Raw genomic sequence first — 26,716 nt, forward strand, 5'->3', positions numbered from 1 at the left:
GAAAGGGAAGAGGAGTGTGCACTGAAAATGGAAAAATATATATTTTTTCAAAATCAGTGAACAAGCATGAGAAGGCAGGGGAGAATAGGTAGTTAAGGAGTGAATCCGTGTGTGGGCTTGTGTTAGACCTTAGATGAACTGTGATGCTGAAAATGAGGAGGTGGGTAATGGGGCAGATGGGAGAAGAAAGAGGCGATGGGGACAGTTTTCACTGAGCAATATCCTGGATACAGGCAGGTATAATATTGCGAAGTCAGCGTGTTCCTGAAAGCTCGGATTTGGCCACTGTGTCTCGCCTCTCCCTTCATCCACACCATCCCCCGTGATTGGATGTTCCAACAAGAAGGTGGACGTTTGCTTTAGAAAACCATTTCCTCCTCACAGTGTACTGCTGGGCACCACTGTGCAAGCCTCGCTGTCTCTGCTTTGTTATTTGGACCTGGAATGCTACTGTGGATGGAGAGCAGGAGGTGGACGCTGGCTGCAGGAGCTGTCGCTTCCTCTGCCCTTCGCTCTCCGGCCCACCTCTAGGCTGCCTGTTGTCCTTCGGGGCTGCCTCGCCCAACAATGCCCTTTTTTTCCTACATATAGTCAAGGAAAAGTTGGTAGAAGATTAGAAACTTTTAAAATAAGTTTTTCTTGGCTATTATCTTCAGTAAATTTGGCACATTCTGTAATTTCTATACAATTTATGCTTATAATAGCCTGTATTTCATGTTTAATCTCATTTTGTTTCATCTAGAATATTTTTTAATCATTGGTTTTTTTAAGAAAGGTGTAGGTTTCTTAATTTTGTGATGGTAATAGCTGACATAACTTCAGTTAAATGTTATTATAGGTGCGTAAAATGAATGTAGCATAATTATCTTGAGTATTCTATTACCTGATGAGGAAATTACTATATAGTTTTGATTTAGTTTTTAGTTGCACAGTGCCACCTACTGGATCTATGATATAAAAACACCTTCCTATTTTCTTCAGCTTTCCAGATTTGAAATAATCAATTTTTAATATTTAAAGCTGCCTTCTATTATTCTTCACTTTTCTGAAACAGAGACTATATAGCAAGACTTGTGTATTCAGACTTTTCTTTGTTATACAGATGCCGAAACAAAAATACACATGCTACAAACTTTATAAAAATTCTCCACGTGAGCTCTTTCTGTGTTGTGCTTCATTTTTCTATTTTGCTTTGGAAATACAATCTGTGAATAGTTTAACATTGCCTTTTCAGCTGAACAGAACTTTTATTAATGATGATTTCCAAGCACTCTTTCTACTCCTACCTTGCTTTTTTCACTGCACATTTGCTTGCTTGTTTGTTAAATGTCTTTCTCCCCCACTAGGCTGTAGGCCCCACTGAGGCACACAGTATACTCAGGACTGACTGCACAAATGTTCAAGTCACCTGAGAGAATGGCAGGAATACTTGGAAAACTGATAATCTATTAATATAAGAAAACTTTAAGAACTGTATGAGTACTACCAAGGAGTTACTGATTGATTCATCTTGTTGTCTACTCCTTTTACATGGAAAAATAACCAAAAGTTTTTTGTTTTATTTTGTTTTTAAAATCACTTATATCACATTAACACTGAATCTAATTTTTCAGTGATTTATATTCTTGCTTATGCTCCAAAATCGACCATTGTTATACATGCACAAAAAAGAGATACATTTTATTCAATTAAAGCATCTTAATTAAAATTAGTACCAATAAAGTATTTGGCATAGCCCTGATAATTCAAAAAGATTCAAATAGTAGTCTCCTCCCTCTTGTTTCCTGAGCCTCCTCGTCACTTTCCTGTTGTATAAACTCACGCCACACGGGACCAGAACCAAGAATAGCCAGATGAGACTTTTAGAATTATTCTCTCCATCCTTTCACTTTTTCCACTTAAGAGAAGAACAGAAAAGAAAAAGCAGGCAGGAATATACTAGAATCCAAAATATTAAAGCATATTTATAAACAAAATTATAAAATCTGAAAATATTTCTATGGTAAGTATGATATAATGCCCTTGGTGAGAAAAAAAAAACTTAGGGAACTTTTTGGAAAGTAATTTGATTTTTTTTTTAAAGCTACATACACTAAAGTTGAACTCAGAACAGTGAGATTAGCTGTTTATGAGCTCATGCACACTACTGTAGAGCAGATAAGCAGACATCTGGAGAGAGCAAGAAAAATCTCTGACGCTTTTCAACATGGCCTGAGAGAGATGGAACAAGACAGTGTAATTTAGAAACCCTTCTCCTGTTGCCCAAAAAGAAAATGTAAACAGTTAAAAAGCTTTTAACATTCTTTACTGTCACCTCAGTTGTCTGAGGACCTTACTTACCTATCCATCATCCAGTTTCCAAAAGAGTGAAAATAGAAAAAAATGTAAGTGTATTTTACAGCCTAGATGCAGTCATTGCTTGACTCTAGTTTATTACCAGACTTTTGTTTCGGATCTGCAAGTTTGCATCTGCCAGGACTGGAATGCTTACGTATTAGTTGCTGACAATTTCACAGTAATTGTAGGCTGGGCCTGTCTTTAAGTAAATCCTATCAGTAAAAATAAGGTTAGTTTTCCTTCCATTACCTCTGCTTTGTCTAGCAAATAATTGCATCATATTTTGTTTCTAAAGCCTCTCAGGGAATTGATTATAGCCTTTGAACTCTTTGAAAATAAAGGATGAAAGAAGTAAACTTGGCTGGAGTGAATGCCAAGTGCAGGCTTTCTCCCTCGTTTAACTCTTGAAAGCATCTCCTGGTCTCAGGGGTTGAAGCTGTGGAACAGAACAGCAACCAAAGGCGTGACAGATAACTGGATTTTTGATCCAGAGAAAGCTCCTTTATCTTTGCATTTTGGTTGTCTTGCATTTCTTACTCTAATTCTCCATTCCTTGTCTTAAGACTGCCTCTTAGACTACCGCTGCATTGGTACCTACATCTTCTTGTTTGCTTTCTTTTTGTCCTCTCCAACTATTTCTTATAATTACCAGCTAAAGAGGACAAGCTTTTGTCACTTTATGCCTTTCAAACAACAAGTTTGTATTAAAAAAATGTTGTATACGTCAATATTTGAATATGTGTGTGTGTACTTGAATCAAATTCTGAGACTGTTTTTAAAATCTACTGGGCCCCTCAACTTTTACCTGTTAGATCGTATCAAAATCTCCTGAAAGGTAGATTCCCGGTCTTCTAGATCATTTTTACAGTAATGTTTTATCATAACACGTTAGCTACTTTAAATATTTCTATAAAGAAATGCCTTTAGAAACTCCAGCCTATCTCAAACTTATCAAACTATAATTTTCCTACTAAATTTACTCTCTCCTGAGCTGAGTGGTTTTGAGAGAGGAAAGGTTGTTCTGTGCAGATATGATAACAACAGTTACCATTTATCCAATCGGCGTAGTAGTCTGTACTGCAGATGTATTCCTCATTTAGTCCTTGTCACAACCCTACCAGTGGGGCACCAGAGCTGTGCCCACGCTAGGGACCAGAAGAGACCATAAACAAGAAAATCCCATCTGTCTTCTGGCTTCCTTGAGGCAAGAGGGGGAGAGGGCAGTGCAGAGGCAGTGGCGAGTGACTGCGAATATATATATTTTTTTTATCCTTTCCCTGATTCTTTTATGTATTCTACTAAACCTGTTTTTTCCTGCTGTGGGACCGCACACAACTCATTTCTGAAACCTCAGCGGTGGATTAGTCTTCACATTGAACACTTGGGCAGGGACAAACAGTAGATCTTGGTTTTCTAAGACGCGCAGAAAATGGTCTTATGCCTCCACTTCTCCATCGCCACCTTCCTCCTGCTCTTCAGGCCTCCGTTAAAAAGAAGTCTGCTTTATTTGCATCCTTTTCTTAAAGAAAAACTCAGTTGATGTGCCAAACCCTGTAATTCTCAAGCTTTTCTAGAAATGTTATCTTTAAGGAGATTTATACAAACAAGAAGGATCTTTGTGGTTTTGTTCTGAAAGCCGGAAGAGTTGAGAAACAAGGCAGACTTCTAATGCTAAGCTTTTTCACTTTCAAGCTGTAAAAGATGTGTAATGGTTTCTCCACATGTTTATGAGGAAGAAGCAATTGAAATATTTATCTTTCAGTTCTGGCAAAGCATGACCAGCCATATCGAGAGTACTTTGTGGAACATTTTGTCATGGGATAAAGTAACAGCAAAGGCAGACTCAGCCTCCTTGCCTAAATAAGTGAACGTTCTTGAATATTTCTTCAGATAGTTGCATTTTTTAAGAAACATTTTGTATACTTTGATGGAACTATCTAAACAGCATACTGCTATGCAAACTAGAGCTTTTAAAATCAGACATAATTTACTTCTTTATTTATAGTCATTGAACAAACTTAGTAAAATATGTGTTACAAGGTGTCCAGGTCATTTTTAACATAAACTTTATTAAGTATTACTACCATTATTGTATTTTCTCTCTTTCTGTCTTCACACACATACAAGTAAATATACATGCACACATATACATAAATATACGTATATACATATATGCTTATAAATGAGATAGAAATTTAAATTAATTTTTGTTTGAGTATTGCCTGGACTTCACAAGGTCTCAAAAGAGGCCTCCTTACTCTCCTCACGAACGCTAAGAGTTAAGAGTTCCTTAATGAGTGCCGTTAGAAGACTTTTCAAATTACAGTTATTACATAGGATTTCTGAAATACCTAAAAATCCTATACCTACCTATTTCTTAATTTTACTTGCTTCTTACAGACTCCCCTTTACTTGGTAAATCATGGAGAGAATGGACCAGTCAGATGCAACAGGTGCAAAGCGTACATGTGCCCGTTTATGCAGTTCATTGAAGGAGGAAGGAGGTATCAGTGTGGATTTTGCAACTGTGTGAATGACGGTAAGTGGTGCCAATAAATGCTCTTAGTGAAAGCTCTTTATTAAATGAAATATGTTATACTTCTCAGCTTAGAAAAAAATATGTATGTTAATGCTCTTAGTTATCCCTGAGCTTTTCCTAAATACTGATAAGTTCGCATTCAAGAAAAACTCAGATGTACACCTGAAATTTATACAATGTTATAAACCAATGTTACTGCAATAACAAAAATAAAAAAATTAAAAAGTTAAAAAAAGAAAATCTCAGAGGAATGAGGAAGGAGGAAAAAAATCTATCAGGTTTATTATCTGTAAACATAAGAGGTAAAATTTCATTTTGCCTCCAACTGAGCCTTTGTGGAAGGAGATTGAGAAGCAAAATTACTTCCCTACTTTTGAGTTTTATAAGAAACACAGCAACTTCCTTGTGGGTCTTATGCATTTTTGTGAGGCTAAGAGGGGCTTGGATGTCCCAAACAAAGCATGTTCTGGTTGGTTTCCTTCCAGGGAAATTATAAAGAAGAACCTTCTTTATCTGTGTTTATAGATGATAAATCTGAGATTTTTTTTCTCTTTTGTCATTCCTCTGAATTATTCTTGAGTATGAGCTCATCAGTATTTAGGAAAAGCTAAGGTATGCCTAAAGACTTTAACACATATATAGATTTTTCCCCCCAATATGAATGTTGCATTGTTTAAGAAGGAAAAAGCATTATTATGAAGAGCTTTCCCAGATTCGCTATATTTTTAATTTCCTTCCAGTGTAAATTCACTGATGTTGAAAAAAATTGCAAACTTGCTAAAAGTGCTTACATTTATTATATTTATAATGTCTATATTTTTAATTCTTTGGCATCAAATAAAGCACATACTCAGGCTGAGAAGGTTCCCACATGTGTTTACATTTATAGTCTTTCTAGAACCATGTGATGATTATTAGAGCATGAGTTTTCTCTCTGTTTTCCTTTTTCTCATCTTTGTAGACACGCTTCCCTGCAGGTCGTTAGATCTGAGGAATGTATCGCACTCGGCCCAGGAGCCATGTCTCCTGTGGCTGCTGGCTACTCCCTAAGAACAAGTGAACTCGGGCACAGTTTCTGCCTATGTCATTGCATTCATGGCGTCTCAACTCCATGAGTGTCCCTGGCGGGAGAGCAATGCCTGTCTCCTTGTCCCCCTGCACCCCATCACAGTCCATGGCTCTGCCCAACTTAGAATGCCAGAGACTGCATTGTGAGGCTTTCTCACAAAGACTTTTGGTCAGTTCTTAAAAATGGCTGACTGTGGAGTGGAATCATTGGTTTCTAGCCTCCAAGACTGTGTCATGGTCCTCTCGGGATGTCTCTTTCCTTGCTCCAAATGTGGCATCTACTCAGTACAAATTGGATATACCAGTGAGGGCTGGCCCCGTGGCTTAGTGATTAAGTGCTCACGCTCCGCTACTGGCGGCCCGGGTTCGGATCCCGGCGCGCACAGACGCACTGCTTCTCTGGCCATGCTGAGGCCGCGTCCCACATACAGCAACTAGAAGGATGTGCAACTATGACATACAACTATCTACTGGGGCTTTGGGGAAAAGGGGAGGAGGATTGGCAACAGATGTTAGCTCAGAGCCAGTCTTCCTCAGCAAAAAAAGAGGAGGACTAGCATGGATGTTAGCTCAGGGCTGATCTTCCTCACAAAAATAAATAGATAGATAGATAGATAGATAGATAGACAGACAGACAGACAGACATACCAGTGAGACCACGTTCTGTTGGTTCTCCACCCTTCTCTTTCTGGGGAAGATCTTATTCTGTCTCTCATCCTGATGAACTCTGCAACCAAATCCTTGGCTATCACACAATCTTGGGACCCAGATTTCAGGAACCCTGTGACAATTTACTTCCCTGTGCTTTAGTTTTGGGTGGAAAAAGGCATGAGAAGGCAAAGGGCTTTCCTGAAACATTTTGATAAATGCCTCCACGAAGCTGACCAGCTCCTCAGTGTCTTCACTCAAGCCCTCAACTTTTGTAGGAAGGTGATCAGAAATTTATCCAAGATCTATCCACTTGGAGCATCCAGGATTTTCAGTTTGGTGTGACTCCCTGGCCTCACACCCAAAGTATCAGCTCAGAGCCTTAAAAGGCCCAGCTACTTCCTACTAGAGAAAAGCCACTCAGAGTTCTTGTATCACTACACAATGAATTTCTCTCCCTTGAGTATCTCCTCCTAGGAAGCTGCCATCTTCATTTTCCATGTTCATCCTAGGCTCAAATATTTGTCTCTGCAAGGAAGCCAGACTCCCTTAGATTTATATTGACACCTACATTCTCCATTTAGGTTTAAAGAAGTCAGAGGTTTGTTGGAGTTAGGAAGAACCCAGCAGGCTTGGTCACATTGTTCCACTCTAATTCTCTTCAAAGTGTCCAGAAATTGCACAGTGGGAAGCCTGTGAGGCCAAAAGGCAAGCAGAAAGACAAGTGTTATATGGCAGTGCATAGTTTATGGGGTGACTTGAATTTTGGTTTATAAAACATGACAGATAATATTAAATGCTAATGGATGTAAAATTAATTAATTTTAAAGGAAAAAACTTTCACATACTACATGCAGGCCTGTGAATGTAAATGAATTGTAGAAACTATGTAGAAATTACCACATCACACATCCTAAAACAGCCAATGCAGCGTCGCCCATCTCATCTAAATGAAACCAAACAGCAGTTTAAGGCTCTCATCATTTACTTAGCTCAGCTGAGACTGTCAGTTTCCCACTTCCATAATCTTTTCAGGACATTGAATTTTCCAAATTCGGAGATCCACATGTATGTATGAATCTCGTAAAACTTGTTTAAAAAGGAATGGCCATGATATGGAAAAAAAAAAAAAAGATCAAGCCTCAGTGATTATTTTTAAGTCCAGCCTAAGGAAACAGTCCTGTTGTAATCCACGTGTTAGTTCACAACTAAAAATAAAGAATACTGAGTTGCTGGTTTTAAAACAAAAGACATAACTTCTGTGGTTTTACAAATGAAAATGTTGTTCTTTATGAAATGCTTGAAGCCAGAGCATTGCTGGTTATTCTAAATACCTCTCTTGTCAGTGGTTTCAGAGCCAGCCCTATTAATCTCGAGGCAGCGAGAGTTCGTTTTCTCAGAGATACCAGGCCATATTTGTCCAAGTGTGCAGTGGGTGACTCATGAGTGTTCCTGTGCTACTGGATGACTTCCAGGTCTTTGCCAGAACTAACCTCTTTAGACATTTGAATCAAATTAAGAGTTCCTCAGCTGAGATCTTCGTGGTGTGGTCTTTCCCTAATACAGTAATCCTCTCCACTCTGAAGCCCAAACATTAAAAGATTACCCTGCAAACTCCCTATGACTGAAGCCATCTCTTAATTAAAGGATAATAAATATCATAGTTAATAGTATAGTTCAAATAACCAATGTATATTTATGTTAGGTGTGTTGAAAATTTAAATAGAAAAGCCAGAATTCCTTGTAAAAAGAGGTAATTAAATAGGGACACTTAAATTTTGGTTGTGACAACTTAAAAACACAAGTACTTTTATCCCCTGTTTCTCTACAATGGTCCAAATCATAAATGTTATTTGTCACCAATAGCTTGTAGAAGGGTCAAGGGGACTTTCTTAGAAAACCCTCCTTCTTTCTAAGACATGCTTTTTAAATGGAGGACATTTAGAAGATACACATCCCAGCTTTAAGATACTTTTTTTTCCTCATTCTAACTCCTTTCCTCCCATAATAAATTTTGAGAACTTATTAAATTGCCTGTGTTATGAAAACAAAAGATTTCCTTTCCTATTTGTTTTTATTAGTTCCACCATTCTATTTCCAACATCTGGACCACATTGGAAGAAGACTGGACCACTATGAGAAGCCAGAGCTATCTCTAGGATCTTATGAATATGTTGCTACTTTGGATTATTGCAGAGTAAGTGTTCCCAGGGCTTCAAGTGTTTACAAATTGATGTCAAATACAAACAAGTGAATAACTTTCATATGTAAAGAACTGACTCTTGATTCACAAACAAAGCATTTTCGTGGTGCCATGGGGGTGTAGAAATGCCTAAGACACAGATCAAGCCTTCTAGGCTGTTCACATGATTGAATAGCCAAACCATCGACTGCAGTGATCATTTTTAGAGACTAAAAAGTGGTGCCAGAAAGAAAAAACAATAACTAATTCTTATGTCCCTACCAGGTAGAATATACTGGGTTCTTACTGCAGCAGTTCTGTGTAGTGCCTCTCCCTTGTTTGTTTTGTCAATCATCACAGACAAGTTTCCCTTCTAAGGCAGAGGCTCAACCAATGTGGTCAGTGGGACTATGGACATGTTTCCGTACCTGCCTTCTCCACATTGTCACCACAATGGTTTAAGTCTCTCAGAATCTCCCTTAGACTATCTCTACGGCCTGGGATCCTTGCTTTAAAATGTAACCATAAGACTCCCCCCACTACCTTAATCTAAAAAATTTAATTAGGGCCAGCTCCGTGGCTTAGCGGTTAAGTGCGCGCGTTCTGATGCTGGCGGCCCGGGTTCAGATCCCGGGCGCGCCCCAAGGCACCGCTTCTCCGTCCAGCGCGAGGCTGAGTCCCACGTACAGCAACTAGAAGGATGTGAACCTATGACATACAACTATCTGCTGGGGCTTTGGGGGGAAAAAAGTGAATAAATAAAATCTTTAAAAAATTTAATTAAAAAATTTAAGTTTCCTTATAAGACCATTAACAGTTGGATCCCAAACTACCACCTCAGCTATATCTTCAGTTGTACAGAACTCTTACTACATGCTCTGAGTTCATCACTCCCTTTTACAACTCCATGCTTGTATATAAGATAGTCCTTTGACCAGACTACTTGTGCATCCTCATGTTGCATCTGTACATACCCCACCTAGCAAATTCCTGCTTATTCTCTAATACCTGGCTGAAATTTTATTTTATGTGAGTGTGTGTATGCATGCGTGTGTGCACACAACTTCCTCTGACTTCATCATGGTAGTTATATACTAAATCTTCTGGTTTGTTTTTTCGTAGAATTTGGTCCATATATCTTATATATATCATGAGTTATCCTCATGGAATTTAAATCTTCTTATATGTTTTCCTTCTTCATAGATTCTGATATCCTTGGGGACAAGAATCTTGTCCTAGCTATCTTTATGGCTTGTCCTAGAGTTCTTGATCTACCACAGTATTCTGGCATAGAGTAGGCAGTTGATGACGTATGTGGGATGAATGAATGAATGAATGAATGAATGAATGAATGAATGAATTTGCAACTATCCCAGGACTGGCTGTTTCCCTTCTCCAGTGTCATAGTAATAGTGTCGTCATTATGGTTACCTTGCAGGGCTTTAAAATTCTTCAGTAATTTGAAAATATCTTCTTGGGTATCAGTTCAGATTTCAGCTTATATCTGAAGTACCATGTGGGGACTTGAAGAAACAGAGTTATTCTGACTTATTTCCTTACTTTCCCATCCAAAAATGAATGCCTACTAATGCTTAGTTCTCAGAAAACAGCCTCTGACCCACAGATTTCTTTCAAAGATGTTTACTAGGGGATCAGTCCATGCATTGAGTATAAATTACAAAGAACATTTTTCCTAACTAGAAGGTTTTTTCAATTGATTGGATTTTTAAATTTTTTCAATTAACATAACTTTTGCATTTATTTTAGTATGTTGTATGACTTTTTCACTACATTACATAGAACTAGTTATTATAAAAAGTTGTTTTATTATTTTAAAATGTTGTAACATTTGAACATATTTGGGGAAACAAAGAACATTTTTGGTACAAATGCTTTATTTCAGGCAAAACCATGTCCTAAAGTACCAATTATTTTTGGACAGTTTGTTTGTTCTTCACTGCTGTTGACTGAAGGAGAATGATTAGGCAGAACATAAACATATAAAGTTCTAATTAATTGTAATAAAGCCACTGTAACTAGTGATGGAAAATTTATTCAGTGATCTTTGCAACCGTAGTATAATTCTAACTATGCTCTGAGTTTCCAGTTCTCTGCCAAAAAGGCTACGTTATCTTGATTTTATGCTTTTTTAGTAGAACCTTAGGCAGAGAGTCAAATCTATTTCTGGGAACAAAAGTCTCAGTATCTTCAAACTGTGTTATCTGGAAATGTTTCAGATGGCTAATTGATGGGAAGTCTGACCCAGCAGGCAAGGAACCAAATAAAAATTGTACATCGTGGAGAGTTTTTTGTAAGCTTAATCTTCTTTTTAATATTCCAAGTAAGGTTGATAATAAAAGATGCTGTAAATATCTTCAAATTTCATTATAATTTAAAATGTAAATAAAGTATAATAATGAATTGCCTTAGGGATTTGGACGATGAAAAAGAGCTTATTTTTTGTACGTGTATTTTTTAACACCACACAAACTTAAAAGAGGACTACAAAATCACATTTTCCCCTATTTATTTAGTTTATCTTAATACCAATTTTAGATAATAAAATGAACATTATTGGACATTTGCTCTCTGTGATGCTCTATGCTAAGTGCGTTCTATGCATTACATCCTTTAGTTCTCACAGTGAACCCATTATACGGGGAAACAAAGGCTTAGAGATCTTAAGTACCAACCTCAGGTCAGACATCTAAAAAATGATGGAGCCAGACTGAAAACCATGTCTGTCTGACCATAGAACCCCTATTCTCTATCAATACGCTGTAGATATGTAGGCAAGTAGTTACAGAATCATCAGGAAGTTCCCCTGGAAAAACAGACCCCGGCTCTGTCACATAACTGGGAGTTTTTCACCTATAAGTTTACAGAATGTATCTGCATATAAAGTATACCTAGTATGTAAAATCTCATTCCAAACCAGGCTCTTTTTTTTTCTATATAAAAATGTAATTTCACCACTTAGCTTTGATTCACTTTGACATTTATTGGATACCTCACCTGTCCAAGGCACTTGGCTATGTGCTGTGAGGGATGCCAAAATTAGCAAGATAGTGAACCTGATACCCCAAGATACTTACCATGTATAGACCTGATCAGAAAAGTATGTAATTATGATTTAAACCCAAATATAAGTGCTGTAAATGCTATCAGTGTAGAATAATCAGAGTGCCATAGAAAACAGACAAGCCATAACTTATGAGTTGGAGGATCAGAGAGGGATTCGGAGAAGAAGCGACATTTGAGCTGGTGTGGACGTGAGCAGAGTGTGGACATGTGGAAATGGAAGGGAAAACTGAATGGTGAGCAGGAGCAGTTGTACAAAGGTCTTCGCAACATATTCTGCCTTCTTCAGCGGTGAGGCGGGCGCTGTAGGCGTGTCACGTGGACCTAGCATGGGGATTAGGATAATTGAGAGTGTATTCCCCTTCCTCCAAAACACATTCAAGTTCAAATATTTTTGAAACATTATGCCAAACAAAACACTTTTCTGGCCAAATTCTTGACCCAGGCCCCCTAGGCGGTGACTTCTGGATAGGAAATGTTTTGAAAATGGCAAGCACTTAAATTAGTGAGAGGAATGTGTATTGGAGAATGATGATGGGAAGTAAAGCTGGGAAATTGTTTTGTGACACAGACTATCCTCTTATTTTCCACTGGTTTGGCATCACATCTTTGATCTCTGATCTTTGTATATATGTTTGCTAAATGAGTATAATGGGGAGCCTTGAAGGGCTGCCCATTGAAGAATTAATGTGAATTCAGTAGGCCATGAGGACAAAGGTAAGGAAGGAGATGTTTCCATTAATCCATCCATCCACCCCCACATTCATTCACTCAATCAATCCACAGTACTCTTTTTTGGGCCATGTTCTGAGTTCGGCTCTGGGGACTCAGTAAACTTCCTGTCCTCAGAGGCAGTTGCATTGTCATCTCTGTTGTGCCTCAGTCAGTTGTTATTCTAACTTTTTGGGCCATGTTCTGAGTTCGGCTCTGGGGACTCAGTAAACTTCCTGTCCTCAGAGGCAGTTGCATTGTCATCTCTGTTGTGCCTCAGTCAGTTGTTATTCTAACGGCAGTCTGTATGTAGAAGGAGAGGAGAGAGATTGGAAGCAGGGAGGTATTAGAAGTTAATGTAGTAGTCCAAGCAAGAGAAAATGAGGGTAGTATAGGAATTCTTCAAAAAATTAAAAAAAGAATGATCATATGATCCAGCAATTCCACTTCTAGATATATACCGAAAATAATGGAAAGCGGAGTCTCAAAGAGACGTTTGCATACCCATGTTCATAGCAGCATTATTCACAGTAGCCAAAAGATGGAAGCAACCCAAGAGTCCATTGACAGATGAATGGATAAATAAAATGTGGTATATACCTACAATGAAATATTATTCGGCCTTAAAAAGGAAGGAAATTCTGACACATTCCACAACATGGATGAATGTTAAGGACATTATGCTAAGTCAAATAAGCCAGTCATATAAAAGACAAATACTGTATGTTTCTACTTATATGAAGTACCTAGAGTAGTCAGATTCATAGAGACAGACTGTAGAAATGTAGCATGGTGGTTGTCAGGGACTGGAGAGAGGAGAGAATGGTAAGTTATTGTTTAATGGGTCCGGAGTTTCCGTTTTGCAAGATAAAAAGAGTTCTAGAGATAGGTGGTGGTGATGGTTGCACAACAGTGTGAACGTACTTAATACCACTGAACTGTACACTTAAATATGGTTAACGTGGTAAATTTTATGTTATGTGTATTTTACCACAATTAAAAATAATTTAAAAAGAGAAAATGAGAGTCTAAATTTGAGTACTGGCACTAGAAGAGTCACAGGGGGCTTCACAATTAACTGGGTGTGGATGGTAAGGGATGTGGACAGTTCCACGGAGAGAATGAGATTTCAAACCCAGATCATTTTAGAGGATTGTGTTTTCTGTAAGTTTCTTATAGAAAAGACCAGTATAGTGGGAGAAATGTTGTCTTAACTTCTAAAATTTTGAGTGTAAGACGCTGGCAGGATCTTTACGTGGAGGTGTGCTTTCGTTAATTGGAATGCTGGTCTGGAGCTCAGAAAAGAGACCTTGAGGAGAGAGAATTTGAGGAGTCACCTGTATAGAGGTGCTGGTTAAAACTGAGTAAAAGAGGGGGCTGGCCCCGTGGCAGAGCAGTTAAGTGCACGCACTCCGCTGCTGGTGGCCCGGGTTTGGATCCCGGGCGCGCACCGATGCACTGCTTGTCAGACCATGCTGTGGCGGCATCCCATATAAAGTAGAGGAAGATGGGCATGGATGTTAGCCCAGGGCCAGTCTTCCTCAGCAAAAAGAGGAGGATTGGCATGGGTGTTAGCTCAGGGCTGATCTTCCTCACACACAAAAAAAAAAACTGAGTAAAAGAATGAGATTTCTGTGATGGAGCGTGTGGTACAAAGAGAAAAGAGGGTGTCCTTTAGAGAAAGACAAGAAAATGAAAAGCAGAAGCAGCAGTCAGAAAAGTGGGAGAGGAAATGACACCACAGGGCCTTGGCTGCTAAAAAAGTGAAAGTGGTCTGCCATGCCTAAAACTGCAAAGAGAAAAAAGAGATTGAGGATGAGAGCTGGATTTTATTTCAAGTCACTGTAGTTTGTAGTCAGGAGGTCTGTGACCTTTAAGAGAGCAGTTTTAGTAAGATGTCATGTAAAACTAGGTTTTTATAGAGTTCATACGTGTTGAGCTTGGCTGGATAAAGCAAGCCAGATTGAATGGGTGGAATAATTGATTAAGGAAGCCAATGATGAAGCCATTATAGTTTTCTAGGCACAAGATGGTAAGTTTCCAGATGGTTAAGGGTAGGGATGGGGTAAAACGTGTGAAAGAAGCATTTTGAAAGAATAAATCAATGGGACTCAGTGATGGAAAGAAAAGGAATAGTTAAATCTAATTTTATGTTTTCGCATTTGAGTTGGTGTGTAGTGATGTTATTGGTAGAGAAAGAGACATTGGAAGAGAATGTCATTTAGAGGAATGATGAATTGGTTTTGCATACATAAACAAGTTACAGTGAAGCTTTCCATAGAAATGTGTAGGTTGGAGATATGGAAAACATTCTCCATATCTCCATACCAAGGTCACGTGGTAATGCTGAACTTAGGAGAGAATACAAGAATGGTAAGGCACATTTGGGTTGGTCACAAAGAGGTTTTGGTCTAATTAATGGAAATGATTGTTATTTTCATTCAGTATAAATCAGCATAAGTGTGTGTTATGAATTAGATTAGGTGGGAATCAGGAATAATTTGCAATAAAAATTGTTCACATAGACAGCAGTAGAGTTCTTTTGTTTTTTTGTCAATCTGATTTTGGATGTGGCAAAGCATTAAAGTTTTCAGATTGATGATTTTTGAGTTCTGTAATTTTTTTTCTTATTTTGAATGAAGGACTTTTATTAGAAGAATATTATATCTTGCCTTGTAGTGGTTATAGAATGAATCAGTAATATAATTTGGAGACATTGTCATCTAATTTTATAATTATAACAATTAAAATACAATTTTATTTTAGAACATTTTTGTCATTTATCATAAAGTTAAAAATTAAATTAGTCAACTCTTTATTCTCTCGTGTAAGTCACTAAAGTTGTTTGCCTGTGGCTCTCTTTTCTAAATATTTTGTAAGATCCAACTGAAGAATCACTTCCTAAGAGCTGTTTGAATACCAGCCAGTAAAGGGACCAGCAGCTACAAAACATCTATGTAGCAGCTGCTTTATGTTACAGTGATTGTTTAAACATAGAGAAAAGGCCTAATATTCCATTTTTTTAACCATAAATATGTTAGAAATAGGTAAGTATTTAACAATATAGTATAATTTTTTAAAGTACACAATTATATTTTAGTATGTAATTTCATGTCTTCAAAACTGAAAAAGCTTATACAGGAAGAGATTTGAAAATAGCGGTATCAAGTTAATGAAGTTTTACAACAGTTTCAGAGACAAATGCTAATTATTGTTTGTACTTTTTTGGGGCACAATTTATCCGGGTTGCAGGCACATTGCTTCTTATAAGGCAGAGTGTTATAAGCGAGGCCGGCCACCAGACTGTGCTCGCCCTTGGGCATTTGGAGTAACAAGGTCTTTGGAGCTTTACAAAAGTGAACCTTCTCCACTAGACATTGTAATACTGTCTAATTCAATAGTGGATTCCAGGTCATACCCTGGAAAATAAACAGCTCTGTCTTTTTCACAGCATCAGAGACTGTGTTCTAGAAAATGATTTAATTCCCCAGATGTTCTATCCTAAATATTAGATGAAACATCTAATGACCTTCAAGAGTTTCTGAGTGTTTTAATTTGATTATGAAATTTGTAGACTTCCTGATTATATTTATGTGATTTGTTTGCTTTCCTATAGAAGAATAAGCCTCCCAACCCGCCAGCCTTTATCTTCATGATCGATGTTTCCTATAGTAACATCAAGAATGGACTTGTGAAGCTCATATGTGAAGAACTGAAGACTGTGCTAGAAAAACTTCCAAAGTAAGGAAACTGCCGTTCTTTTGACAACTTGTACAATATTGTGAATTAATTTGTTAGCCAGAAAACAAGTGCTGAATGAGCCATTGATATCTTTTGCTAATGAGGACATTGGGTAATGATTTATAAATCAAAGAGCACCCTTCTTAGAGTCCTTAAAAAGTCAGAGTGATCTTTTATACAAAGCAAAAGAAACAAACTGGGAAAAAATGATGCTATGGTAAACAACATTCAAAATATATTATAAATTATAAAGAGAATCCCAAGTATGGTGAAAAAGACTTTGGAAGTCTGTTATTCACTTTTCAAAAGCGTTGATTTTCCAGTGGAAACTCCTAGTTGCTGGGCGTGGTGGGGAATCTAAGGGATGCCAGAAAATGGAACTCTTGTCTTATGGCGGACACGGTGGCTTTTCCCCGAAATTTCCTTTTGCCTTTATGAAGTACTGTCTAACCCCTCTGCAGCTTTACTGCCTCTATGTCCGTGACTTACGGGGACGTGGTACATCACTTTCCTTGCTATTGCAGAGGCAGTGCACGAAAGGAAAGGTAGAAAGGTATTTTAGCAAACATGGCTGTGTTTTAGAGTGTACACACTAGTTGTTTAGGGTGGGAACTATCATCTAGTAGGAGACTCAGGAGCAGGGAGAATGCCTCTCTATATGAGAGAAGGACGTGCTTAAGAAAGTAAGAGGCTGAGAAATACTGTCTGAAACCTAGTGTCTGCCCCAGTCTCAACACCCTCCGCCCCTCCCTATCTCCTGGACAGAAGCAGTCTCTGTTCTGGAAAGGGATGCTTTGAGCTATGGGTTGTCTGCAGTGCTCCCGAGGCATCAGGTGCCCACTCCCGAGGATTCGTTCCACATATGGCTGGTGCTCTGGTGCATGTGAGGCTCAGACGAGCAAACTCTGGACCTCCCAGACGTAGTTTTGTTTGTATCCTTGAAGCTAAAATCATAATATTCTCAAGGATGGTTTGGAAAGGCAGTGGGAATGTTTAAAAAACACTGAGGTGATTTCAAACTGAATTCTAAAATGAAGAATGAGCAGGGAGTGAGTTGAAGATGGGGCCTGAGAAAGGCATCCAATGCCTCCCATTGTTTGTGAGTGTAGTTTCTGTTGACTCATTCTCAGGGAAACTTGAGAAGTATGGCCTTTCTGCTGACTAGGATGTATTGTATCACAGACCTCTCTCATAGGGCTGCTTTAATTCTCAATCTGAATTTTGAGATTGGTTAGTGTGAAAGAAAACTAATTTCTGGAAATGGTCTCTCTCTCTCTTTGCCTTCTCTCAAACTGGTTCAAATTGGACTAACCCATTTTCATAGTCACTTCACCAACCCCTCATTCCTTTTCAACACAGTGGTGATCTGAAACTTGTAACCTATTGATATCAGTTATGGAATCTCAGTCTTTCCTTCAGTGTCATCACAACCTTTATATCCCATTGGAGCAGATGTGTGAATTTGGCAAAAGATAGGAGAAAAAAATAACAGGATACTGCAGTTTATTCTCTGCTACTTTTCAAATCTCTCTTAAGAGTTTTTATTCAAGCCAAAATACCTTTTCTCCTTTTATATTTTAAAACAAATCTGTTTTTTTCCCGCCTCAAAATTTATTTTAGACTGTGTATGTGTATAACTTTATATTTTTTATGGTAAGATTTGCCATCAATTTGATTTACTTCTTTGAGCTAAAGCAGGTAATATGCCAAATAGCCTTTTTAACGCACAGTATAAGTCCTGATTATCTTTTAAGGCATGTTCGTCTTTCAGCTAATCTTTTGAAAGGAGAGGGCCCCAGCCTTTACCATTGAGCTTTGAATTTGTGTCTTTGATATTGCCAGGTTGACAGACTTTTCTGTCTGACTTCTCTGGAACAAGAAAGAGAAGATTTGAAGTGTTTCACCTGTTTTTCAGATCAAGCTCTTGGGTTTTCTCTGGTTGTTTTTAATGCTGCTGTAGCTAACATGTTCAAAATGTTTGATTTGGGAATATTCTGGTTCATCTAGCTACTAACACAGCTAACATCTTCAGTGTTGCTGTCAGAGTCATTCCATTAAGATAATAGGGGCAAGTGGAGGGAAGGGGTCACTGAAAAGCAGAACAAAAAAAGTGTTGTTCTGGATGATATTCCTTATGTAACTTTACAAAATTTGTATAGAATTAATATGAAGGAGAGGCTGAGAATTAGTTTTCTTCTGGATATGATTTAACAAGGCAGTTATACTGTTGAAAAAGAAAATTTTAAGGTAGTTCTTTGTTTCTCAGAAAACATGTTTAAAAAAATATGTTCCCATGGAGATATGTACTAATATTTTGCAATGATGTGAGATGTTCTGATTAGATATTTTTAAAAAATGTTAATTTAGGTTTTAAGTGAACCCTATGATTCCCAGGATACTCCTTTCCCATCACTTGAAAATGTCCAAATCCAATGGGAAATAGCAATCCAGATTCTTTTCTGTAATTTTTCTTTTGTGTCTGTTGCCTTAGTTGACTCCAAATTAACTATTAAATGAGAGTAAATGCCCTTAATGATTTGCTGGACATTTTTCACTTTATGTAATAAAAGGTTTACTGGGAAATGAGAGCTTAACCAGTGGTATGTTGGTAACCTGGCTTTCAAATAAATAAAGCCTTCATTTGTAGTGTTTGCTCATTCCTATGGTGTGAATACTTCCAGCCAGGCTCATTTTAAACCATCAAGGCAACATCACTAAACTGGAGTTGGGAGGAGATGCATACAATCAGTTTATCAATTTGGGCTCTAACTCACTGTCTTAAATACAGTGTTTCACCATCATGATAATCATCCTCAGCAAAATCTCTAATTCTCCACCTTGCACTAGAGCCTATGGGGAGAAGAAAGCGTACGTTTTGGGCCCTGCCCTTTATTGATTTATAGTTAAGGACTCATGAAATGTTAATTGAAAGGGACTATATACTGAGAGCACAATGAGAATGATTTGTAGGAATTTAGAAGAGGAAATAACTTCTGGTTGGTAGCATCAGGGGAGGTTTCACAGAGGAAGAAGGAATTGTGCTTGGTCTTGAAGAGTAAAATTCTAAAAAATAGGGAGGGGAAAGGAAAAAAATTGATACAGTATTTCTAGTGGTTATTTCCATGAAGTCATACAGTTTAGGATATGGGGGGGTGTATAAGTCTGTGTATGTGTAGTTGCAAAGGATAAGGATTCTCATTTCTGAAAATTGTGCACAAGTCCAGAATATAAACATTTACCAAGTGCTTAAGAAGAGATCGTGAGGATCTATTTAAACTGCCCACCCATTTATCAAGGCCACAATGAAGAACAAATACCCTCAGTGAGCAAAGGACGTAGAGAAGAAATAAAACAGAGTTTAAGGCCAATAGTTTGTCAGCCTGTCCTCTGCCAAAACTTCAGTGAAATTGCGAAGTCTGCAGTGGGATCAGCAATTTGAACTTCAGATACTTTCATCTCGATACTTCCAGTTTCCTTTCTCTTGTACTCAAGTAACTCTTTATGCCTTGAGCAAAATTTAGAAACTGAGAAAACTAGGTTCTTTTTCAAAAAAGTTGTCCCCTAAGCAAAGTAAATTTTACCCATATCTAAGGGTCAAAGAAAATGGCATATATCTTTTGTGGCTTTCATGTAACCATTGAAACTGTTACATTCACCACTGAAAATTAGTAAGAGCACCAGTACTGTCTAGGTGTGTTATTTTAGGAGAAAGAAAGAGGGAGGGAGGGTGGGGAAAAAACTTTGATATACACATAACTAGAGTCTAGACCACTCAATTCTGAATATACCCTATATAGACTTGAATGAGAACATTTATGCTTTTATACTCTTTCAGGACGATTAAGGCCTTGTCTTAGAAATCCTCAAAAAAAAATGTACTTTTCCTTATGGTTTTTGAGCTTTTACTGCTTTTCTTATCTTGCTGCAACCATCGCAAATGGTTACCTAATAAGAATTACATCATCAATTCATGTATGTGATTTATTTTATATATTTACACTGTATGTTTATATGGTGTATAGCTCTCAAAATCTAGCCCCTTTTCTATTGACATTCTATAGAATGTGTAAGAAGAGAATCACACAGGAGGAGCAAGTCCTTTCTTGATAAAAATAGCTGTTCTGTTTGTAATCTGAGTGTGCCTTTCTCTTGCTTTAGGCATTCCATTTGTTCTGACCTTCTGGTGACTTCTGAGAGAGCTTTGTTTATAAAGAATATAATAAGCCTAGCTTGTTTATGGAAAAAAAAAGAAAGCACCTTGTAATTGCTATGGATTTAGAAGAAATATATTAAAGAAATATGAGCAAATGTTTTCATAATATCTATTTGATTGTTTTACCTAGAATTTGGAGAATTTTTTTCTTCATCAGCTCAGTTACTTTTGTAGTATCCCCCATCCCCTACCACCATGGCTCAGTACTATTTACATCTGGTCAACAACAATGACCGAAACTTCAAACGTGTCTTCCATATATTTTATAGAAGGTATACTGAGCAAATTTCTGATAAAAACCTCTCTCGTAGATCTATGAAAGAACCTCACAAACTTTTTTTTCCTCATAGGGAAGAGCAAGAAGAGACTTCTGCAATTCGGGTTGGTTTTATCACATATAACAAAGTTCTCCATTTCTTTAATGTGAAGAGTAATTTGGCCCAGCCTCAGATGATGGTGGTGACTGATGTTTCAGAGGTCTTTGTTCCTTTGCTGGATGGTTTCCTTGTCAACTATCAAGAATCCCAATCTGTGATTCACAAGTAAATATCAAGTGTTTTATAATTTAGATACAAATCAGGCATCTGTTTTTAATTGTTTCAATTCGATCATGCATTATTTTGTTTTGTCATTAGCAAGGGGTTTGTTTTGTTTTTTTTTTGGTGAAGAAGATTGTCCCTGAGCTAACAACTATGCCCATCGTCCTCTATTTTGTATATGGGATGCCACCACAGCATGGCTTGATGAGCTGTATGTAGGTCTACGCACAGGATCCGAACCTGTGAACCCTGGGCCGCCAAAGTGGAGCGTGTGAACTTAAGCACTATGCCACTGGGCCAGCCCCAGCGAGGGGGTTTTAACACATGGATTATAAAACTCTATCACTTATGTTTGTTCTGTCTTTATGTAGACCAGTATCTAAAAGGAGGAATTTTTTTAATGCTCATGCTCAACCCTATCAACCCCTTTTCTTCACTGGAAAGGTAGTGCAAGGGAGATATTTTTTGCAAGTGGATGAGTGTATTCAGTGATGATGATAACAACTAAAGATATATAGCCACTGTTTCAAGAATTTATCTAATCTAAGAGATCAAAAATGTAGTGAACAGAAAAAATATCTACAAAGAGTGTGATTTTTTAAATGTTCTGACCAAATTGTAAATTTTGGTGCTAAACTGTGCCAGGAGATCATTCCCTGAGGGATGACATGTGAAATTCACCCATAGGTGTTCAGCATTAAATAAATACCATATGTGTTTAGGCTTGAAATGTTAGTGATTTATCTCTTGAAGTTTATTACAAGTAAGCTAAACATTTAAAACCTTTTGCTCATTCATTTCTTATAGTTTATTGGACCAGATTCCGGAGATGTTTGCAGACTCTAATGAAAATGAGACTGTCTTTGCTCCTGTCATCCAGGCAGGCATGGAAGCACTAAAGGTGAGAAGAAGCCTCTTTTAATTGCTAGTAAATAAATTTTAAAAACAGACACGCACGCGCGCGCGCACACACACAGGATGTTTCATCCATGAAAGAAAGTTCAGCTGTCATGAAAACATGTAGGTTGCTAGAGGCCGTTCCAAACTTCCCCGCACATCTCAGGAGGAAATGGCCCAAACCACGGGTTGCTCCTAGCGTTTCTATTCCAGTGCTGTTAGTATTTGAGCAACTGATTTTGTCAGGATTTCCAGTTGAGCTCCTCCCTTTGGCTTTTCTATGAACTTTATATGATCTGTTTTAAAATTATTTTAACAATATCTGAACTACCAGATATGAAAAGAAAAATCCCCATACCACCCTCTCCTTCCTTGGGGTTTTGAAACATGCAAGGACAAGGCCTGTGACCGTCAGCAGCAGATGAGCATGCTATGCAGAGCCTTGCTGACTGCCCAGAGCAGACACGAGGTCTGCCATGTCTCTACCCAGGAAGCTGAGCCCAAAGGACTCTGGTCATTTTCATAGTAACAAAGACAGTCATCTGAAGAAGGCAAAACAATTGAAGAGCACTTACTCTTAATCATCATTCCCTTAGCACAAGAGTCAAACCACTTTGGCACGGACAGCTAGTTCCTAAAATTGATTTTTAAATTTTATTATTAAGTGAAATTTAAATTAACTTTTAAAATAAAATGGCTCATAGTAATAACAATAACAATAGCAATAATAGCAAACAGCTGCAACAATACTACAGAACTGAGTTTATAAAACACTTCCACATAAATTTTGTGTCTAAACATCGTAGTTTGGGTCTAGTACAGTGATTCTTGTCTGGGTTTTTTGATCATCATAGTATTCACTCTTTGGATCAAAGACTTGTGGATTTCCCCCCAAAAGCCTCAGAATACATGTTAATTTAACATAAAATTAATAATAAATGTTATATCATAAAGTGATTTGGAGATGTTAAGGTCCATCCATGGAAGCCAATGGTGATGACTGGTTGGGCTACAGAAAGACTTGGGAATGCCTATTTTATTCCACATTGCTAAAAACAAATATCTTCTATTTAAACTCAAAAGAGTTTTGTTATTATTGTTGTTCTCTCTTCCAGTAAGGTGTCTAGAAATCCAGATGTAAATTTCCCGGTATACGGTGAATCATACATGACCCTACAAGTCTTTCTACTCCAAGAAGTTAGTACTGGGAATAAAATTGTATTCATGTGCTCATGCCTGAGAGGAAAGATGAGCAGATATTCGTAAGCCAATATAGCATCAGTTAAGATAGTGAAGTGGAAAGAAGAGTACGGGCATGGCTTCCAGTGGACCTGAGTGTGGAATCCCAGCTCAACCCCAGATTCCATTTCTAAAAGGGAACAAGACTGTCTTATGAAGACGGGTTCCATGTTGGCAGTCCACAGGTCTAGAGGCTGCTTACCAGCTTTGAAAGAAAAAATATATAAAGCAAATTTGTGTACATGTGTTCCATGTGTCTGAAATGTGATATTGTTTATGATACATTACTGAAATCTGCTCTGTTCTCAATAGCCATGATGTTCTTTGAGGTTGCTCAAGCACTACAACAGCCGTCAGTGTTCTCAGCTGTCAGTCATGCACCACAGCCTAGTTCATTTCATCCAATGTACTTTGATATCTGTTGCATGTTATTTTTTGTTATATTTGTAATTTTATTTTTAGAGTAATATATACTTTTACACTGAAGTTTAAAAAGAAGAAGAAACTAATATCTAAGTATAACAACTCGGAATAACTTCACAAACATCAAAGTTAATAAGTAGTAGTATTCTTGCAAAGTAGAATGACCTATCCTTATAAAAGGTAAAGAACTGCCTTTTTAAAAAGGTAAAGAACTACCTTTAAAATGACTCTGTTGGACATAATGCCAGTGGCAGTTACTGTCATGCATCTGCTGGCAGAGCAGACCTTGTTCTCCCAGCACGAGTCTTCATGCAGAGGCTGCACACGCCCCACTGCCGCAGAGGATAAGGCAGTAGCTCCCCAGCAAACGGGTCTTGGAGTCAGGTGTTCAAGGGTGGGTACTTTTTAAGAATGCAGATTTCTGGCCCCACTCCTAGAGATTCTGATTCATCAGCTCTCCAATTTGTTCTACTGATTCTCCATATTTGGGAACCACCAGCATAAGAATTGTTATCCATTCTGCAGTCTCTGAGAATATGCTTACATTAAGTCCACTCACCAGAAAATTGCATACCTGACCTATACAACTTTGTATGTGACTTTTGCGCTAAGAATGCTTTCACTTACCTATGATTTAACATCTTGCCCTAAGCTTTTAATTAATAATTATGTTGAGAAATAACACTATGAAGAAAGTTTCTTGTATAGAGCATTAATGGGGACATGATTGCATTATTCAATTTCTTACATGTAGAAAGATTCACTAGCTGGTTTCCTAGAGTCAGTTATTACAAGAATTCTAACTCATGACGTTTCTTTTAGCTTTAACTACCAAGAAAGATACAAATAATACTTAGGGTAGATTTTCTAATGTAATTATTTCCTTCCCCTGACCTTTTTACTGATTTCCAGTTCTTAACTTTTGCCTTAGGGGTTCCATTGTATGTATGCCTTTAATCATGATTCCTCAGAACGTTTTTTATAAATAGATTGTAGATGTAAATAACAAATTAATGAAAGAGTTTCTCCTATATCTGCCAGGAAGTTTCTGGGTGATTATAATTCATTGTATAAGAGCAGAAACTGCTGCGGTGTAATTAGAGCTTGTCTGCAGTTCATGCTTTCTGCCTCATAGCAACTCTGCCGGGTTTGGATGAAGAAAAAATTTTTCCAAATAGGATAAAAGTGTGTGTGTGTGTGTGTGTGTGTGTGTGTGTGTGTAAATGTCTGGTGAGTGTAGGATTGTTCAGCTACCTCTGACAGTCATATTGTCTCATTATCTTTTCAGGTCCTATGTGGCTAAAAATCAGTCAGACTTAAATTTGTGTGACTTATGTACAAGGTTACTAAAATTCTTGCCCGAAGTCATTATTAGGCTAAGAGCTAACATTTTTGAGAATTTTCAGAGTAGTGTCTGAATATTGAAGAGACCACATCATTCATTCACCTGTTCTTTCAATCAACAAAGATTTATTAAATGCCTGTGTTTTGTGAGGCAATATAAGGACTACTGTCCCTGCTTCTAAGCTGTTTACAGTGTGGTAGAAGAGCTGTATCTCTGTAATACAAGACATGACATTTATTGCTTGTATTCCCAAGAAGGGAGGTGGGGAGGAGAGCAAGAGTGACTTTGGAAAGCCCAGGACTGCGCCTGGTCAGCCAACTAGCTCAGGGTATTCTGCAGAAAAGGCCAGAGATGAGAGTCTCATCCTCTGTGGGCAGGGACTAGAAACGGAAAGAATGTCAAAGTGCAGAATTTCTCATTGTGTGTCCAAGTGAACACGTTTTAGAACTGAACTCCCCCATTTGAATTATAGCTTTCTATCAGATAGATGCCAAGTAAAATCTATATATAATAAGTTGTAATAAACTTCTTGAAGAAAGAAGAGCAGACAAAAACTAACACAAAACATGTGCTAATTTGTCACCAAGATAAAGAGGGATGGTTGGGAAAGTTCTTGTGCATACTTTCTCAAAAGTCCTTGAACCATCCAACAAAAGGCTTTGATATGGCCTTTTCTGTTGTGCATGCTTCCGGGTCCACAGCATCTTGTACTCTTGGTGTCTCTTTTCCCACATAGTTTTTCAAAATCTGCATCTCTTTCAAAATCTGACATTCATAACTCAACTACATGTGAATTTCTGGCTTTGTCTTTTAACTTGGCCAAAGAACAGTTTTCTGTTAGCTATTACTTCCACCATAAAGGTAGATAAATAGAATTTGGCAAAAAGTTGGAGGGAAATGGCCTTTAGTCGTTATGCTTCAAATATATCACTAGTTGGAGGGAATTTCTCTTTAAATTATCTTAACATATACCTAAATTTGATTTCAAGATGATGCATCACAACATTCCTTCCTCAACAGTTTGTGGAGTATCCATGGAGTGAAAGGCCCTGGACCCGATGGAGCTTAGAGAAACACAGTGTGGGAAAATCAAGGAGCCTGTGATCTACAGAAGACAGTAGAATACATAAAGTTGTGATACAGTGTCATAAATTCTAGAATAGTCTTAGCTACAAAGTAGAGTGGGGACATAGAGGTAGAGGCACCCAGCTCTGTCGAGAGTGATAACACGTCTCTCAGAGAAAAGGACATTGGAGCTGAATTTTGAACAATGGGTTCTCCAGGCCAGCCTTTCTCAACCCGTTTTCCATCGCACTAAGAATGACATATGTCCTTCATCTAGTTCTATATGATACACTCATGTGGGCACGATCAGATTTTGGTAATAACATAAATTTTGTAGGGATGTAAAGCATATAATGCCATAGGAGCTTTTTCTTTTATTGCTACTTATAAAAGATTTTATAAGTATGTGGTTAATGAATTAGAAATCTAAAATTAATAGCCATTATATAAGGAAAAAAGAATGAAATATGGCTACTTTATTTTTTTTTCAATATTGAACTTTATTTTTTTGGTGGGCCCTCATTTTTTCCTTCAGAGTTTTACTTTAGAGGTAATGTTAACAAGGAAGTAATGTATGTTTAGTTATGATTAACACCATGTACTGGGTCATTGAATTCTCTCAACAACAGTTTGTGTACTTACTGCTTTTCCTATGTCATATATCAGGTAACTGAGGCTAAGAAGTTAA

General features: G+C 37.7%; 1 protein-coding gene across 2 annotated transcripts in view; it reads left to right on the forward strand.

Annotated features, from left to right (window-relative positions):
• The window catches only part of SEC24D (SEC24 homolog D, COPII component), a 102,143-nt gene that overhangs the window by 53,822 nt on the left and 21,605 nt on the right, over positions 1-26,716 (forward strand). For both annotated transcript variants that reach the window (XM_087437686.1, XM_014784554.2), the window contains exons 9-13: positions 4,738-4,876; positions 8,674-8,789; positions 16,183-16,307; positions 20,871-21,062; positions 21,867-21,960. In XM_087437686.1, coding sequence (XP_087293812.1) covers positions 4,738-4,876; positions 8,674-8,789; positions 16,183-16,307; positions 20,871-21,062; positions 21,867-21,960 — 666 coding nt within the window. The remainder of the gene's footprint in view (positions 1-4,737; positions 4,877-8,673; positions 8,790-16,182; positions 16,308-20,870; positions 21,063-21,866; positions 21,961-26,716) is intronic.

This window comes from Ceratotherium simum, chromosome 12 (assembly GCF_057802395.1).
Source record: "Ceratotherium simum simum isolate JZ-2026a chromosome 12, ASM5780239v1, whole genome shotgun sequence".
Taxonomy (NCBI): domain Eukaryota; kingdom Metazoa; phylum Chordata; class Mammalia; order Perissodactyla; family Rhinocerotidae; genus Ceratotherium; species Ceratotherium simum.